This window comes from Bombina bombina, chromosome 7 (genome assembly GCF_027579735.1).
Source record: "Bombina bombina isolate aBomBom1 chromosome 7, aBomBom1.pri, whole genome shotgun sequence".
NCBI lineage: Eukaryota > Metazoa > Chordata > Amphibia > Anura > Bombinatoridae > Bombina > Bombina bombina.
The window spans coordinates 49,102,678-49,122,387 of NC_069505.1; the positions used below are offsets into that span (position 1 = coordinate 49,102,678).

At 41.4% G+C, this 19,710-nt stretch overlaps 1 protein-coding gene across 2 annotated transcripts in view; it reads right to left on the reverse strand.

Annotated features, from left to right (window-relative positions):
• Nucleotides 1-14,297: 14,297 nt before the first annotated feature.
• The window catches only part of LOC128665857 (nuclear RNA export factor 1), a 134,763-nt gene continuing 129,350 nt past the window's right edge, over nt 14,298-19,710 (reverse strand). For both annotated transcript variants that reach the window (XM_053720091.1, XM_053720090.1), the window contains exons 20-21: nt 17,895-17,955; nt 14,298-17,724 (exon numbers count right to left, since the gene is read on the reverse strand). In XM_053720091.1, the coding sequence (XP_053576066.1) occupies nt 17,686-17,724; nt 17,895-17,955 (100 nt within the window). In that variant the 3' untranslated portion in view covers nt 14,298-17,685. The remainder of the gene's footprint in view (nt 17,725-17,894; nt 17,956-19,710) is intronic.

A 19,710-nucleotide genomic window follows, 5' to 3' on the forward strand; every position in this document is an offset into this window, starting at 1 on the left:
TTTTGAGAGGAGCCTGGAACCTTCTTCCTCACTCCCATTGACTTACATTATAAACTGGGTTTCAATTTACAACGGTTTCGATTTACCTTTCCTTCTGGAACCTAACCCCGGCGTAACTGAGGGCTACCTGTATACGTATAACTGTATGTAGGGAAGTTTTACTTTACTTTATTTCTCTCATCTTCTAGTTTAAGCCTGCATAGTTTGAATCACTTTTTGCTCTAATTGATAATTGTTTATTGTATAACATTTTACCCAACAGGCTACCTAATGTCATTTATTAAGACACTAATTTGAGCCACTATTAAATAAGATTAATGTATTTTTATAAACATAAGTTTACCTAAAGTAACCTGAGTAACTGTGAGTCTACTATTGGATCACTAAACAGAAGTGGAGCTTGCCATTTAAGGAAAACCAATTAGAATAAGAGGGAAGGACCTATGGAGATTTATAAAAGTTCCGATCAAGACCATTCAGATTCTCACTTGATAAAGGCGTACCATAAACGTTGAAACGTATTGCCGTTTTACCTGTTTAGTCTAAATGTTTAGTGCACTTCCATTGATATCGAACTACACAACTCCTTTGGATTCAAAAGACTGTCACTCATATACCAGTTACCCAGATAGGCCGGCGATCACGTGAGTTAAGAGCCAGTCACTTGACCATAGAACCAGAGAAAGTGAAGGTAAAGAAGACGAGAGTGATAACTGCCCTCGGGGAGACGCCGGAACACTACAGTATATACTTAGAGACACCTTAAATCTCTGAGCGGATTGTTTGTGTATGAAGTCGGACTACAAAAGTTTGTCAAAGTCGAATAAACCGAATGTCGGGTATGAGTTTATTTTATTCAGAGTTATCTGATTAATCACATCTCCAAGCTCCTCACTATGAATAATAAAACCAGTAGTCATTTCAAACATTCTCATCAATTATTGTTTGGACTATCCTACATCTTTCAATAATTTTTTATAAACGTGCGCAATATCGCTTTATATGCTTTGCTACATTTAGTGCTGTTGGCCACATCATATTTTTTTCAGTGAAATTAATCTCTATCTTGTTCTCCCGTGTTAATGTATATATTAGTAGTCATTTTGTAACATACTTGGTTAAGTAACCATATTTTTCTCTTACGATTCCCTAGCTTTTTAGCGCTTCACATTTCTCTCACATTTCTGGTCTTTGAATTGGGAGATCAAAGACTAATTTGGGTTATAGCATTTAGGGGACATTTTATTAGACTATTACTTAAACTTTTGTACATCCTGGTCAGAATCAGGCCTGTGTTTAAATCTGTGGCTCCTCCTTGGAGCCTTAATCTGGTGCTTTGTGTTCTTCAAAGGGGCTCTGTTTGAGCCTATGAATTCTGTTAATATTAAACTTTTATCTTGTAAAGTTTTGTTTTTGGTAGCTATTTCTTCTGTCTTGTAAAGTTTCAGAATTATCTGCATTACAGTATGATCCCTCCTATATTAATTTTCCAAGCTGTTCTCTGTACCAAAATTGGGATTTCACAATATCAATCAGGAGATAGTAGTTTCCTTCCTTTTGTCCTAATCCTTCTAAGAGGGAGCGTCTGCTACATAACCTGGATGTGGTGCATGCCATAAAGATTTATCTCCAGGCTACCAAGGATGTTAGGCAATCTTCTGCCTTGTTTGTGACGTACACCGTAGAACGCAAGGGTAAAAAATCTACTGCAACTACTCTTTCTCTTTTGGCTGAGGAGTAGCAAATCGTTTGGCTTATGAGGAAGCTGGTCAGCAGCAGCATGAGTAGAGCAAAAACATAGTCCTCTAAGGAGGTTTCTTCTAGCTGGGCTTTTAATAACAAAACAATCCATGGAACAAATCTGTAAGGCTGCTACTTCGTCCATTGCATAATTTTTCTAAATTTTACAAGTTTGGTGTTTTTGTCTCAGCTGAGGCTTCCTTAGGGAGAAAAGTGTCTCAAGCGGTGGTGCCATTTAGTTCTCCCTCTCTGTCCTCTCTGCCCTTGAAAAGAAAAACAGAATTTATGTTTACCTGATAAATTACTTTCTCCAACGGTGTGTCCGGTCCACGGCGTCATCCTTACTTGTGGGATATTCTCTTCCCCAACAGGAATTGGCAAAGAGCCCAGCAAAGCTGGTCACATGATCCCTCCTAGGCTCCGCCTTCCCCAGTCATTTCGACCGATGTAAAGGAGGAATATTTGCATAGGAGAAATCATATGATACCAGTGGTGACTGTAGTTAAAGAAAATAAATCATCAGACCTGATTAAAAAACCAGGGGCGGCCGTGGACTCGGAACACACCGTTGGAGAAAGTAATTTATCAGGTAAACATAAATTCTGTTTTCTCCCAACATAGGTGTGTCCGGTCCACGGCGTCATCCTTACTTGTGGGAACCAATACCAAAGCTTTAGGACACGGATGATGGGAGGGGGCAAATCAGGTCACCTAGATGGAAGGCACCACGGTTTGCAAAACCTTTCTCCCAAAAATAGCCTCAGAAAGAAGCAAAAGTATCAAATTTGTAAAATTTGGTAAAAGTGTGCAGTGAAGACCAAGTCGCTGCCTTACATATCTGATCAACAGAAGCCTCGTTCTAAAGGCCCATGTGGAAGCCACAGGCCCTAGTGGAAGAGCTGTGATTCTTTCAGGAGGCTGCCGTCCGGCAGTCTCATAAGCCAATCTGATGATGCTTTTAAGCCAAAAAGATAGAGAGGTAGAAGTTGCTTTCTTCTGTTAAGTGTGATCAGTCCACGGGTCATCATTACTTGTGGGATATTAACTGCTCCCCTACAGGAAGTGCAGAGGATTCACCCAGCAGAAGTTGCTATATAGCTCCTCCCCTCTACGTCACCCCCAGTCATTCTCTTGCACCCAACGACTAGATAGGATGTGTGAGAGGACTATGGTGATATATTTAGTTTTTATATCTTCAATCAAAAGTTTGTTATTTTATAATAGCACCGGAGTGTGTTATTCCTTCTCTGGTAGAATTTGAAGAAGATCTACCTGAGTTTTTCTATGATTTTAGCCGGAGTAGTTAAGATCATATTGCTGTTTCTCGGCCATCTGAGAGTGAGGTAAACATCAGATCAGGGGACAGCAGGCAGATTAATCTGCAAAGAGGTATGTAGCAGTTTATTATTTTCTGACATGGAATTGATGAGAAAAATCCTGCCATACCGTTATAATGTAAACTCAGCCTTGAATGCAGTAGATGTAGCTGATATCAGGCTGTCATGTATGTATATTTTACACTTCAGTTTTCTGGGAATGGTACTTCTCTGGCTTTTAAAACTGGTATACATAGACTTAACCTATTTTGCAGGGACTTGCAATAGGTTTTAAATGACAATTAATTATTGAGGTAAATTGTTTTTTTGCTGGCATGTAAAAACGTTTTTTTCTCTGAGGTACTGGGTGAAAAAATGTTTTGGGCACTTTTTTTCCACTTGGCAATAGTTTTGATTTAATTAGAGCAGTTCACTGATCCCTCTCACTGTTATGTGTGTGGGGGAGGGGCCATTTTGGTGCTTTCACTATGCATCAGAAAAACTCAGTCAGAGGTTCATTTTCTTCCTGCATGATCCGGTTCATCTCTACAGAGTTCAGGGATCTCAAGAGTCTTTTTTGAGGGAAGTAATCATACAGCAGAGCTGTGCTGATTGTATTGACTGTGATATAAAAAACGTTTATTTGTGTATTTTTTTCTGCTGCCTGGGTTAGTTATCATTTGCTGAGGGGAACAATCCTTTGCTAAAACTGTATATTCTGACAAAGATTGATGCTATTAACTTAATTATTTTATCTGTTATAATATTTTTCTGTGCTTCTTAAAGGCACAGTTCGTTTTCATATTATTTGTAAATTACTTTGAAAAGTATTTCCAAGTTGCTGTTTATTTGCTAGTGTGTTAAACATGTCTGATTCAGAGGAAGATATCTGTGCTATATGTGTTAATGCCAAAGTGGAGCCCAATAGAAATTTATGTACTAAATGTATTGATGCTACTTTAAAAAATAGTCAATCTGTACAAATTGAACATATTTCACCAAACAACGAGGGGAGAGTTATGCCGACTAACTCGCCTCACGTGTCAGTACCTGCATCTCCCGCTCAGGAGGGTGCGTGATATTGTAGCGCCGAGTGCATCTGGGCGGCCATTACAAATCACATTACAAGATATGGCTACTGTTATGACTGAAGTTTTGGCTAAAACTACCAGAACTAAGAGGTAAACGTGATCACTCTGGGATGAGAACAGAGTGCGCTGATAATGCAAGGGGCCATGTCTGATACTGCGTCACAGTTTGCAGAACATGAAGACGGAGAGCTTCATTCTGTGGGTGACGGTTCTGATCCAAATAAACTGGACTCAGACATTTCAAATTTTAAATTTATGCTTGAGACCTCCGTGTGTTACTAGGGGAGGTATTAGCGGCTCTGAATGATTGTAACACAGTTGCAATCCCAGAAAAAATGTGTAGGTGGATAAATATTTTGCGGTACCGACGAGTACTGACGTTTTTCCTATACCTAAGAGACTTACTGACATTGTTACTAAGGAGTGGGATAGACCCGGTGTGCCTTTCTCACCCCCTCCTATATTCAGAAAAAATGTTTCCAATAGACGCCGCCACACGGGACTTATGGCAAATGGTCCCTAAGGTGGAGGGAGCAGTTTCTACTTTAGCTAAGCGTACCACTATCCCAGTGGAGGATAGCTGTGCTTTTTTCAGATCCAATGGATAAAAAATTAGAGGGTTACCTTAAGAAAATGTTTGTTCAACAAGGGTTTATATTGCAACCTCTTGCATGTATTGCGCCTGTCACGGCTGCAGCAGCATTTTGGTTTGAGTCTCTGGAAGAGACACTTCAATCATCCACACTAGATGACATCACACACAAACTTAAATTCCTTAAGTTAGCTAATTCATTTATTTCAGATGCCGTAGTACATTTAACTAAACTTGCGGCTAAAAATTCAGGATTCGCCATTCAGGCACGCAGAGCTCTGTGGCTAAAATCCTGGTCAGCTGATGTTACGTCTAAATCTAAATTGCTTAATATTCCTTTCAAAGGGCAGACCTTATTCGGGCTCGGCTTGAAAGAGATTATTGATGACATTACAGGAGGTAAAGGTCATGCCCTGCCTCAGGACAAGGCCAAAGCCAAGGCTAGACAGTCCAATTTTCGTTCCTTTCGTAATTTCAAAGCAGGAGCAGCATCAACTTCCTCTGCACCAAAACAGGAAGGAGCTGTTGCTCGCTACAGACAAGGCTGGAAACCTAACCAGTCCTGGAACAGGGGCAAACAGGCCAGAAAACCTGCTGCTGCCCCTAAGACAGCATGAATTGAGGGCCCCCGATCCGGGACCCGGATCTAGTGGGGGGCAGACTTTCCCTCTTCGCCCAGGCTTGGGCAAGAGATGTTCAGGATCCCTGGGCGTTAGAGATCATATCTCAGGGATACCTTCTGGACTTCAAATCTCTCCCCCAAGAGGGAGATTTCATCTGTCAAGGTTGTCAACAAACCTAACAAAGAAGGAAGCATTTCTACGCTGCGTACAAGATCTTTTATTAATGGGAGTGATCCATCCAGTTCCGCGGTTGGAACAAGGACAAGGGTTTTACTCAAATCTGTTTGTAGTTCCCAAAAAAGAGGGAACCTTCAGGCCAATCTTGGATTTAAAGATCCTAAACAAATTCCTAAGAGTTCCATCGTTCAAGATGGAAAACTATTCGATACAATTTTGCCCATGATCCAAGAGGGTCAGTACTTGACCACAGTGGATTTAAAGGATGCTTACCTTCACATACCGATTCACAGAAGTCATTACCGGTATCTAAGGTTTGCCTTTTTAGACAGGCATTACCAGTTTGTAGCTCTTCCATTCGGACTGGCTACGGCTCCAAGAATCTTCACAAAGGTTCTGGGCACTCTTCTGGCGGTACTAAGACCGCGAGGAATTTCAGTAGCTCCGTACTTTAGACGACATACTGATACAAGCTTCAAGCTTTCAAACTGCCAAATCTCATACAGAGATAGTACTGGCATTTCTAAGGTCGCATGGATGGAAAGTGAACGAAGAGAAAAGTTCTCTCTTTCCACTCACAAGAGTTCCCTTCCTGGGGACTCTGATAGATTCTGTAGAAATGAAGATTTACCTGACAGAGGACAGGTTAACAAAACTTCAAAGTGCATGCCGTGTCCTTCATTCCATTCAAGAGACCAGAAATTCTCTTCTATGGTGGCTTTATCGGCCAACATCTGTCCAGGGGAATGCCATTCAGCAGGCCAGACTGGTCAATTGTAACAACAGACGCCAGCCTACTAGGTTGGGGCGCTGTCTGGGAATTCTCTGAAGGCTCAGGGACTATGGAATCAGGAGGAGAGTCTTCTTCCAATAAACATTCTGGAATTGAGAGCAGTCCTCAATGCTCTTCTGGCTTGGCCCCAGTTAGCAACTCGGGGGTTCATCAGGTTCCAGTCGGACAACATCACGACTGTAGCTTATATCAACCATCAGGGAGGGACAAGAAGCTCCCTAGCAATGATGGAAGTATCGAAGATAATTCGCTGGGCAGAGTCTCACTCTTGCCACCTGTCTGCAATCCACATCCCGGGAGTGGAGAACTGGGAGGCGGATTTCTTAAGTCGTCAGACTTTTCATCCGGGGAGTGGGAACTTCATCCAGAGGTCTTTGCCCAAATACTTCGACGTTGGGGCAAACCAGAGATAGATCTCATGGCGTCTCGACAGAACGCCAAGCTTCCGCGCTACGGGTCCAGATCCAGGGATCCGGGAGCGGTCCTGATAGATGCCTTGACAGCACCATGGACCTTCAGGATGGCTCATGTGTTTCCACCTTTTCCTGATGCTTCCTCGATTGATTGCCAGAATCAAAACAGGAGAAAGCATCAGTGATTCTAATAGCGCCTGCATGGCCACGCAGGACTTGGTATACAGATCTGGTGGACATGTCATTCTGTCCACCTTGGTCGTTACCTCTGAAACAGGACCTTCTGATTCAGGGTCCTTTCAAACATCAAAATCTAACTTCTCTGAAGCTGACTGCTTGGAAATTGAACGCTTGATCTTATCAAAGCGTGGTTTTTCTGAGTCAGTTATTGATACCTTAATACAGGCTAGGAAGCCTGTTACCAGAAAGATTTACCATAAAATATGGCGTAAATACCTATATTGGTGCGAATCCAAAGGTTACTCTTGGAGTAAGGTTAGGATTCCTAGGATATTGTCTTTTCTACAAGAAGGTTTAGAAAAGGGGTTATCCGCTAGTTCCTTAAAGGGACAGATCTCAGCTCTGTCCATTCTGTTACACAAGCGTCTGTCAGAAGTTCCAGACGTTCAGGCTTTTTGTCAGGCTTTGGCCAGGATTAAACCTGTGTTTAAAGCTGTGGCTCCACCATGGAGTTTAAACCTTGTTCTTAACGTTTTACAGGGTGTTCGTTTGAACCCCTTCATTCCATTGATATAAAGTTGTTATCTTGGAAAGTTCTATTTTTAATGGCTATTTCCTCGGCTCGAAGAGTCTTTGAGTTATCAGCCTTACATTGTGATTCTCCTTATTTGATTTTTCACTCGGATAAGGTAGTTCTGCGTACTAAGCCTGGGTTCTTACCTAAGGTAGTCACTAACAGGAATATCAATCAGGAGATTGTTGTTCCATCCTTGTGCCCAAATCCTCCTTCGAGGAAGAACGTCTTTTGCACAATCTGGATGTAGTTCGTGCCCTTAAATTTTATTTACAGGCAACTAAAGATTTTCGACAAACGTCTTCCCTGTTTGTCGTTTACTCTGGTCAGAGGAGAGGTCAAAAAGCTTCTGCTACCTCTCTCTCTTTTTGGCTTCGTAGCATAATTCGTTTAGCTTATGAGACTGCTGGACAGCAGCCTCCTGAAAGAATTACAGCTCATTCCACTAGAGCTGTGGCTTCCACTTGGGCCTTTAAGAATGAGGCCTCTGTTGAACAGATTTGCAAGGCTGCAACTTGGTCTTCGCTTCATACTTTTTCCAAATTTTACAAATTTGACACTTTTGCTTCCTCGGAGGCTATTTTTGGGAGAAGGTTCTTCAGGCAGTGGTTCCTTCTGTATAAAGAGCCTGCCTATCCCTCCCGTCATCCGTGTACTTTTGCTTTGGTATCCCACAAGTAATGATGCCCCGTGGACTGATCACACTTAACAGAAGAAAACATAATTTATGCTTACCTGATAAATTCCTTTCTTCTGTAGTGTGATCAGTCCACGGCCCGCCCTGTTTTTTTAAGGCAGGTAAATATTTTTTAAATTATACTCCAGTCACCACTACACCCTTGGCTTCTCCTTTCTCGTTGGTCCTTGGTCGAATGACTGGAGGTGACGTAGAGGGGAGGAGCTATATAGCAACTCTGCTGGGTGAATCCTCTTGCACTTCCTGTAGGGGAGCAGTTAATATCCCACAAGTAATGATGACCCGTGGACTGATCACACTACAGAAGAAAGGAATTTATCAGGTAAGCATAAATTATGTTTTTTGACCTCTCCTTTTACCAGAATAAACAACAAACAAGGAAGATGTTTGTCTGAAATCCTTTGTAGCATCTAAATAGAATTTTAGAGCACGAACTACATCCAAATTGTGCAACAAACGTTCCTTCTTTGAAACTGGATTCGGACACAAAGAAGGCACGACTATCTCCTGGTTAATGTTTTGTTAGAAACAACTTTCAGAAGAAAACCAGGTTTAGTACGCAAAACCACCTTATCTGCATGGAACACCAGATAAGGAGGAGAACACTGCAGAGCAGATAACTCTGAAACTCTTCTAGCAGAAGAAATTGCAACCAAAAACAAAACTTTCCAAGATAATAACTTGATATCAACGGAATGTAGGGGCTCAAACGGAACCCCCTGAAGAACTGAAAGAACTAAATTGAGACTCCAAGGAGGAGTCAAAGGTTTGTAAACAGGCTTGATTCTAACCAGAGCCTGAACAAAAGCCTGAACATCTGGCACAGCCGCCAGCTTTTTGTGAAGTAAAACAGATAAAGCAGAAATCTGTCCCTTCAAAGAACTTGCAGATAATCCTTTCTCCAAACCTTCTTGAAGAAAGGATAGAATCTTAGGAATTTTTATCTTGTTCCATGGTAATCCTTTAGATTCACACCAACAGATATATTTTTTCCATATTTTATGGTAGATTTTTCTAGTTACAGGCTTCTTCGGCCTGAACAAGAGTATCAATGACAGAATCTGAGAACCCTCGCTTTGATAAAATCAAGCGTTCAATCTCCAAGCCGTCAGTTGGAGTGAAACCAGATTCGGATGTTCGAACGGACCTTGAACAAGAAGGTCCTGTCTCAAAGGTAGCTTCCATGGTGGAGCCGATGACATATTCACCAGGTCTGCATACCAAGTCCTGCGTGGCCACGCAGGAGCTATCAAGATCACCGATGCCCTCTCCTGATTGATCCTGGCTACCAGCCTGGGGATGAGAGGAAACGGTGGGAATACATAAGCTAGGTTGAAGGTCCAAGGTGCTACTAGTGCATCTACTAGAGTCGCCTTGGATCCCTGGATCTGGACCCGTAGCAAGGAACCTTGAAGTTCTGATGAGAGGCCATCAGATCCATGTCTGGAATGCCCCACAATTGAGTTATTTGGGCAAAGATTTCCGGATGGAGTTCCCACTCCCCCGGATGAAATGTCTGACGACTCAGAAAATCCGCTTCCCAATTTTCCACGCCTGGGGATGTGGATTGCAGACAAGTGGCAGGAGTGAGTCTCCGCCCATTGAATGATTTTGGTCACTTCTTTCCATCGCCAGGGAACTCCTTGTTCCCCCCTGATGGTTGATATACGCAACAGTCGTCATGTTGTCTGATTGAAACCGTATGAATTTGGCCTTTGCTAGCTGAGGCCAAGCCTTGAGAGCATTGAATATCGCTCTCAGTTCCAGATGTTTATCGGGAGAAGAGATTCTTCCGAGACCAAAGACCCTGAGCTTTCAGGGGTTCCCAGACCGCGCCCCAGCCTACCAGACTGGCGTCGGTCGTGACAATGACCCACTCTGGTCTGCGGAAGCTCATCCCCTGTGACAGGTTATCCAGGGTCAGCCACCAACGGAGTGAATCTCTGGTCCTCTGATCTACTTGTATCGTCGGAGACAAGTCTGTATAATCCCCCATTCCACTGACTGAGCATGCACAGTTGTAATGGTCTCAGATGAATTCGCGCAAAAGGAACTATGTCCATTGCCGCGACCATCAAACCTATTACTTCCATGCACTGTGCTATGGAAGGAAGAAGAACAGAATGAAGTACTTGACAAGAGCTTAGAAGTTTTGATTTTCTGGCCTCTGTCAGAAAAATCCTCATTTCTAAGGAGTCTATTATTGTTCCCAAGAAGGGAACTCTTGTTGACGGAGATAGAGATCTTTTTCTACGTTCACCTTTCCACCCGTGAGATCTGAGAAAGGCCAGGACAATGTCCGTATGAGCCTTTGCTTGTGGTAGGGACGACGCTTGAATCAGTATGTCGTCCAAGTAAGGTACTACTGCAATGCCCCTTGGTCGTAGCACCGCTAGAAGGGACCCTAGTACCTTTGTGAAAATTCTTGGAGCAGTGGCTAATCCGAATGGAAGTGCCACAAACTGGTAATGCTTGTCCAGAAAGGCGAACCTTAGGAACCGATGATGTTCCTTGTGGATAGGAATATGTAGATACGCATCCTTTAAATCCACCGTGGTCATGAATTGACCTTCCTGGATGGAAGGAATAATTGTCCGAATGGTTTCCATTTTGAACGATGGAACCTTGAGAAACTTGTTTAGGATCTTGAGATCTAAGATTGGTCTGAATGTTCCCTCTTTTTTGGGAACTATGAACAGATTGGAGTAGAATCCCATCCCTTGTTCTCCTAATGGAACAGGATGAATCACTCCCATTTTTAACAGGTCTTCTACACAATGTAAGAATGCCCTGTCTTTTTATGTGGTCTGAAGACAATTGAGACCTGTGGAACCTCCCCCTTGGGGGAAGCTCCTTGAATTCCAGAAGATAACCTTGGGAGACTATTTCTAGCGCCCAAGGATCCAGAACATCTCTTGCCCAAGCCTGAGCGAAGAGAGAAAGTCTGCCCCCCCACCAGATCCGGTCCCGGATCGGGGGCCAACATCTCATGCTGTCTTGGTAGCAGTGGCAGGTTTCTTGGCCTGCTTACCTTTGTTCCAGCCTTGCATTGGCCTCCAGGCTGGCTTGGTTTGAGAAGTATTACCCTCTTGCTTAGAGGATGTAGCACTTGGGGCTGGTCCGTTTCTGCGAAAGGGACGAAAATTTGGTTTATTTTTAGCCTTGAAAGACCTATCTTGAGGAAGGGCGTGGCCCTTACCCCCAGTGATATCAGAAATAATCTCTTTCAAGTCAGGGCCAAACAGCGTTTTTCCCCTTGAAAGGTATGTTAAGCAATTTGTTCTTGGAAGACGCATCCGCTGACCAAGATTGTAGCCAAAGCGCTCTGCGCGCCACAATAGCAAACCCTGAATTTTTCGCCGCTAATCTAGCCAATTGCAAAGTGGCGTCTAAAGTAAAAGAGTTAGCCAATTTGAGAGCATGAATTCTGTCCATAATCTCCTCATAAGAAGAATCTTTATTGAGCGACTTTTCTAGTTCATCGAACCAGAAACACGCTGCTGTAGTGACAGGAACAATGCATGAAATTGGTTGTAGAAGGTAACCTTGCTGAACAAACATCTTTTTAAGCAAACCCTCTAATTTTTTATCCATAGGATCTTTGAAAGCACAACTATCTTCTATAGGGATAGTAGTGCGTTTGTTTAGAGTAGAAACCGCCCCCCTCGACCTTGGGGACTGTCTGCCATAAGTCCTTTCTGGGGTCGACCATAGGAAACAATTTCTTAAATATAGGGGGAGGGACAAAAAGGTATGCCGGGCCTTTCCCATTCTTTGTTTACAATGTCTGCCACCCGCTTGGGTATAGGAAAAGCTTCGGGGGGCCCCGGGACCTCTAGGAACTGGTCCATCTTACATAATTTCTCTGGAATGACCAAATTCTCACAATCATCCAGAGTAGATAACACCTCCCTTAAGCAGAGCGCGGAGATGTTCCAATTTAAATTTGAATGTAATCACATCAGGTTCAGCTTGTTGAGAAATTTTCCCTGAATCTGAAATTTCTCCCTCAGACAAAACCTCCCTGGCCCCCTCAGACTGGTGTAGGGGCATTTCAGAACCATTATCATCAGCGTCCTCATGCTCCTCAGTATTTTCTAAAACAGAGCAGTCGCGCTTTCGCTGATAAGTGGGCATTTTGGCTAAAATGTTTTTGATAGAATTATCCATTACAGCCGTTAATTGTTGCATAGTAAGGAGTATTGGCGCACTATATGTACTAGGGGCCTCCTGTGTGGGCAAGACTGGTGTAGACGAAGGAGGGGATGATGCAGTACCATGCTTACTCCCCTCACTTGAGGAATCATCTTGGGCATCATTTTCTCTAAATTTTGTGTCACATAAATCACATTTATTTAAATGAGAAGGAACCTTGGCTTCCTCACATACAGAACATAGTCTATCTGATAGTTCAGACATGTTAAACAGGCATAAACTTGATAACAAAGTACAAAAAACGTTTTAAAATAAAACCGTTACTGTCACTTTAAATTTTAAACTGAACACACTTTATTACTGAAAATGTGAAAAAGTATGAAGGAATTGTTCAAAATTCACCAAAATTTCACCACAGTGTCTTAAAGCCTTAAAAGTATTGCACACCAAATTTGAAAGCTTTAACTCTTAAAATAACGGAACCGGAGCCGTTTTTATATATAACCCCTATACAGTCCCTGGTATCCGCTTTGCTGAGACCCAACCAAGCCCAAAGGGGAATACGATACCAAATGACGCCTTCAGTAAGCTTTTTCTATGTATCTGAGCTCCTCACACATGCATCTGCATGCCTTGCTTCCCAAAAACAACTGCGCAATAGAGGCGCGAAAATGAGGCTCTGCCTATGATTAGAGAAGGCCCCCAGTGAAAAAGGTGTCCAATACAGTGCCTGCCGGTTATTTTACATAATTCCCAAGAATAAAATAACTCCTCAAAGCTATGAAGTATTAAAAATGCTTATAAATCAATCGTTTTAGCCCAGAAAAATGTCTACCAGTCTTTAAAGCCCTTGTGAAGCCCTTTATTCTTATTTAATAAAAATGGCTTACCGGATCCCATAGGGAAAATGACAGCTTCCAGCATTACCAAGTCTTGTTAGAAATGTGTCATACCTCAAGCAGCAAAAGTCTGCTCACTGTTTCCCCCAACTGAAGTTAATTCCTCTCAACAGTCCTGTGTGGAAACAGCCATCGATTTTAGTAACGGTTGCTAAAATCATTTTCCTCTTACAAACAGAAATCTTCATCTCTTTTCTGTTTCAGAGTAAATAGTACATACCAGCACTATTTTAAAATAACAAACTCTTGATTGAAGAATAAAAACTACATTTAAACACCAAAAAACTCTAAGCCATCTCCGTGGAGATGTTGCCTGTACAACGGCAAAGAGAATGACTGGGGAAGGCGGAGCCTAGGAGGGATCATGTGACCAGCTTTGCTGGGCTCTTTGCCATTTCCTGTTGGGGAAGAGAATATCCCACAAGTAAGGATGACGCCGTGGACCGGACACACCTATGTTGGAGAAACAAAATTTATGCTTACCTGAAATTCATTTTCTGGCATAGAGAGTCCACGACCCGACCCTATTTAAAAGGTGTTTTTTCCCCTAATCTTCTAGCACCTATAAACCCCTAGTGTTTCTCTTACTTTTCCTTATTCCCTCGGCTGAATGACTAGGGGAGTATGGGACGTGGGAGGGATACTTAAGTTTTGGCTGGGATGTCTTTGCCTCCTCCTGGTGGACAGGTGTTGAAATTCTCAGTAATGACTGAAATCATGGACTCTCCATGCCAGGAAAGAAAATAATTTTTCAGGTAAGCATACATTTTGTTATACACACACACACACATATATACATGCTCTTGACTACCATACCCCTTTAAATGAATTTATCAGTACATAGAATTACCATAATAATGTTTAACAAATTCTACTCTAGTAGCTCAAACTGCTAATCCAAAGAAACATCTGTGGAGTTTTTTCTTTTTCTTTACCAATTCAGAGTAGCTTAGAGCTCTGTACTTGCCAACTAAGATTTATGGTATCACAAGAATGACAAATTGATTATACATACATAAGCCTCAATAAAACAAGAACATAGGAGAATACATTTTCTTAACAAAAAACATTTATTAAATAATTCACAGGGGGGCTAGTTTTTTGAATTGAAGTAACATATCAAAAATAATTGAACATGAGAGAGAATAAAAATGGACTTTCAATATACATTAAGAAGAAAAAAAATAGGATTACACATCTTAGTTATGTAGGAAACTGTAGTATTGTTTGTACATGGTGTATATTATACAAGTGAGAAAAATAACATGACAAAGTGATACAAATAAATAGTCTGCCCTAAAGCAATTGTTAAATTTAGGGAAAGCCTTTTTGCTGCCAGAAGGTTCAATGACAGCTGAAAATGCAGGATGAGGTGTCTCGGCACACTGAGACAAACATGTTACATTGCCCACACGAAAGGTATGGAATGAGGACAGGGTGCTGAGACTTCATAACAATATAACTGCACAACCCAGTAACATGTGCAGCATTCTCTACAGCATCTCTTTAACAAAAGGAACTAAATCCAAATTCTTCACCCTTAATACACATGCACTCGCGCACCCCCATCTATGTCTAGCAAACCAGGCTAGAGGAGATTAGATAAACTCTTTAATTAAAAAGTTATCCACCTAAATTATTATTCCCATTCTACCCAGTAGCCCGCTCCAGAAGTCAAACTTCTCCCCAGACATCTAACCACTCGACATACACAACCCCCCCCCCCCCCCCCCCAGGACAGATGTCCAAAATCCCCAGGCACCTAACCACTCAACATATACAAACCCCCCTACAGGTCTGATGGCCAATCTTCCCAGACATCTAACCACTCAACATACACAAACCACCCCCCTCAAGGTCAGATGGCCATTATCCCCATGAACCCAACCATTCAACATACACAACCGCACTCAGGTCTGATGGCCAATATCCCCCAGGCATCCAACCATTCAACATACACAACCCCCCTCAGGTCTGATGGCCAATATCCCCCAGGCACCCAACCATTCAACATGAACAACCCCCCTCAGGTCTGATGGCCAATATCCCCAGGAACCCAACCAGTCAACATACACAACCGCCCTCAGGTCTGATGGCCAATATCCCCCAGGCATTCAACCATTCAACATACACAACCCCCCTCAGGTCTGATGGCCAATATCCCCCAGGCACCCAACCATTCAACATGAACAACCCCCCTCAGGTCTGATGGCCAATATCCCCCAGGCACCCAACCATTCAACATACACAACCCCCCTCAGATCTGATGGCCAATCTCCCCAGGCATCTAAACACTCAATATCCACATCACACACAATCTGGCCAATCCACTCAAAGAAAAAAACAAAAACACATTCTATGGCTGTTGATACCCACGTTTTCCAATGCCCATCCTCAAACAACCATCCCACCACGCTTAAGTTCCCTGGAATAAAGTATCATTAAACCCAGTTCTCTGAACCTCACTATTTTTCTTCAATACCCACAAGCTCAAAGTTATTATGAACAGTTCAACCATGCATGGCAGAAGGATTGTAACCACCCCTCTCACTATTCTAGACACACTCATACCATAAGCTCAAACCCAACCTCACCCAAACCCGTGCCTATCCAAATAGTGAAAACCACATCTGAAAAATTCTCTTACCAGCCACACACACTGAGAATAAGAAATTTCACTGACACAATCATAAACATTAAACGCACACATACATTCACCAACAACCCAACCCCATACACATCTGTCATGGAACACAACCCAATTCTAGCGCAACGACAGTGTACGCTAAATAACAGGGGAAAGGGTGGAAAACAAGTTGTATGTGCACAATATTCCCCTCCCAAACCTGTTCACGTCACAATCACAGCAGTGTTTAATCAGTTCTGATGTCACCTTTTCCCTCAATAGCAAAAAAAAAAAAAAAAAAAGCTTTCCTTTTGCATCCATCACACAAATTCAGATTCAGAATGGTGATAGACAAAATATTTAAATCACACAGAGAAAAAAAAACAAAAAAACAGTTAAATTAAAAACATTACATAAAAAAAGTTGTTTCTACATTACATTAAAACTAGCTCAAGTATTAAAATATAATCACAACAGAAAAAGTAAATCTACAGCGAAGCAGCTAAAGATGAAGCAGGCAGACCAGAAGCGCTTAAATAGAAAGTTCCCAAGATAACAGCTCCATATAAGATGGGCTACATTTAAAGGCAATTTGACACTTTATTTCCCCCAAGATAAGCATGTGTGAAATTGTCCAATGCAAAACCAATTTATTAAGGATAGAGTGTGTGTGTATATTTTTTTGTATTTGTTTTTATTACACACACACATAAAAAAAAATTATATACATATATACATAAAAACATAAAGCTTATGTAAATTTACACATAAAGCCAAAATATAACTGGTCCAAAGTGAGCATTTGATGAAGGGGTCACTTGCTATAACGTTCTGCTGTGGTTTTCAAAGCTGCAATAAGGTTTTTGTTTGTTATTTTAAAGAAGTGTTTGAGTGAGAGCCAGTTATGTTTTGGGTTTACATAATTTTGTCTGAGCACCCCGACTGCTGCGATTATTTGTAATGCAGAGTATTTTTTTTTTTATTTATTTTTTTTAAATAAAGCTTTGTTTTTCCTTAATAAACCCAGCTTGATGTTGCTACTCAAGATTTCACTGCAGGAGAGAAGTACTTTAATAAATGGATCTGTTGCAAATGTAGAAATTGAGAACATTTCCTAATATGTCTGAACTCAGACTTGTGCAATCACGCTTTTGTTATGAACCAACACTGGCAGCAAAATGGATTACTAGAACACAATATACACATAACCCTGAAGCTTTTCTCAGTTGGATTATTAGATAACTTGGGTAAGCCAAGCTTTGCTAGGGTGTACGTAATGGAGGGAAAACACATTTGTGCAACCTGCAGGTTTATATAAAACACAACAATTTCCTATTATCTGAGATATTTTTTTTTTTGCGCATTGGCAAATCTTTAGTTTTACAGATACTAAACATTCTGCTTTGTCAGAGCAGATGGGCATTTATTTCATTACCCCCATCACAAACACCTCTAGCAAATCACCAACGATCCTCTCTATATTCAACAGCACTATTAATTCACAGAACTTTTACATGGATAACTTGACTAGAGTTCTGCTGACATGTGTGTTATGGTTTAAAAAACAAACAAACAAAAAAAAAAACACGAAAAAAAAAAACAAAACAAAAAAACAGAGCAAACCCATCCACAAAGAGTACAAATAGTGAAAAGATCTTCAGAGAGACTCTACATTATTTGCATCTCTGAGGTAGATGAGCACAAATATATATATATATCTTAGATTGTCCATTAAAAGGGAGCAGGTTTCAAATGCCTCCTCTTCTGTCCAAAGGGAAAGGCAGAATAAAAAAAGTACAGAGGTGGCATTCACTTCATGAAGGCAATTTCTGGGATCTTTCCTTCACTCTGTAAAAAAAAAAAACAAAAAAAAAACACAACAACTTCAGAATGAGAAACCAGATAAACACACAGGGAATTGTGATAGCACAAAAGTTAAGAGACACCAGCAGATTTAAAAAAGGGAATATGGGGGGGGGGGGGGGGAGAGAAATACAACAGGTCACCAATAGCCTCACCTTTAGCTTCAAGAAAATCTGAGCTGCCTGTTCGAAATCCCAAGCATTATCCAGAAGACATCTAAGAGTCAGAGAGAAAGGCATAACTCAAATGGTGACCATATACTGACCCACTGAAATTGCAGACCCTAACTGATGGGAAACTGAGTAGTTGATGGTCCTCAAACAGGATTTCAGACTCCTCTATAAGAGCCAAATTTATTATTTTATCTTTAGCTTAAAACTGAGTGATGCATCATTTAAAAAGGATATTTAACTCAATATTCTACCATTTATACGAAAGAGAACTGTTTATACTGTTTAATTAAAATGTCCTATTAGCAGATGCAAATAAAGGGGGGGGGGGCTGATGTACATTTAAGTATTGCACAGTGTTTATGAACACTAGACCTGATCACAGAGTGTATAGTTCACTTTTTATATGTAGCCCTGTTACTGGGCAATACATCTTAAATGAAGAACACAGTTAAGTTTCAAAGACTGTTGTTCATAATGTGTGACCTCTGTAGTTACCCAAAAACTAGAACAAATATACAGGTAAAAAAAAAATAATTCTATTTACACTTGTTCATGCTCATGGAAAGTGAACATCAAACATTTACAAGAAAGGACAAGCACACATTATCTATATACAAAATAATTAGGATGTACTAAGGTGAATCTTCGATAAATCAGTAGCCGATTGTGAAAACGTTGCACCTGACGCCATATAAAAATATGGAGTCGACTACGTTTTAAAGTGCAAGAGTGAAAAAACGAAATTTATGCTTACCTGATAAATTTATTTCTTGACACGAGGAGTCCACGGATCATCTAATTACTATTGGGAACATCACTCCTGCCCAGCAAGAGGCGGCAAAGAGCACCACAGCAAAGCTGTTAAATATCACCTCCCTCCCTTCCCTCCAACCCCGGTCATTCGACCGAAGCAAAGGAGAGAAAGGAAGCAACAAGGTGCAGAGGTGTCTGAAGTTTATAACATACCAACAACCCGTCTAAAAAACAGGGCGGGCCGTGGACTCATCGTGTCAAGAAATACATTTATCAGGTAAGCATAAATTTTGTTTTCTTTCTAATGACATTATGAGTCCACGGATCATCTAATTACTATTGGGAATCAATACCCAAGCTAGAGTACACAGATGATAAGGGAGGGACAAGACAGGGAACCTAAACGGAAGGCACCACTGCTTGAAGAACCCTGTAGAATTTTGAAAAAGTGTGAAGAGAGGACCAAGTTGCAGCCTTGCAAAACTGTTCCACAGAAGCTTCATTTTTGAATGCCCAGGAAGAGGAAACAGAATGAGCCGTAACTCTCTCAGGAGGCTGCTGTCCAGCAGTTTCATAGGCAAAGCAAATGATACTCTTCAGCCACAAAGAAAGAAGTAGCTGTAGCTTTCTGTCCCTTGCGTTTCCCAGAGAATACCACAAACAGAGCAGAAGACTGACGAAAATCCTTAGTCGCCTGTAAATAGAATTTTAATGCACGCACCACGTCCAGATAGTGCAAAAGCCGTTCCTTTTGAGAAGAAAGATTAGGACACAAGGAAGGAACAACAATCTAATTAATTAATCTTCCGTTCTGAAACTACTTTAGGGAGAAACCCTAACTTAGTACGCAAAACCACCTTATCCGAATGAAAAATAAGGTAAGAAGACTCATACTGTAATGCCGAGAGCTCTGATACTCTACGAGCAGATGAAACAGCAACAAGAAACAAAAAACTTTCCAAGATAACAATATCTAAGGAATGCATAGGCTCAAACGGAGCCCCTTGAAGAACCTTAAAGGGACATTATACACTCATTTTTTCTT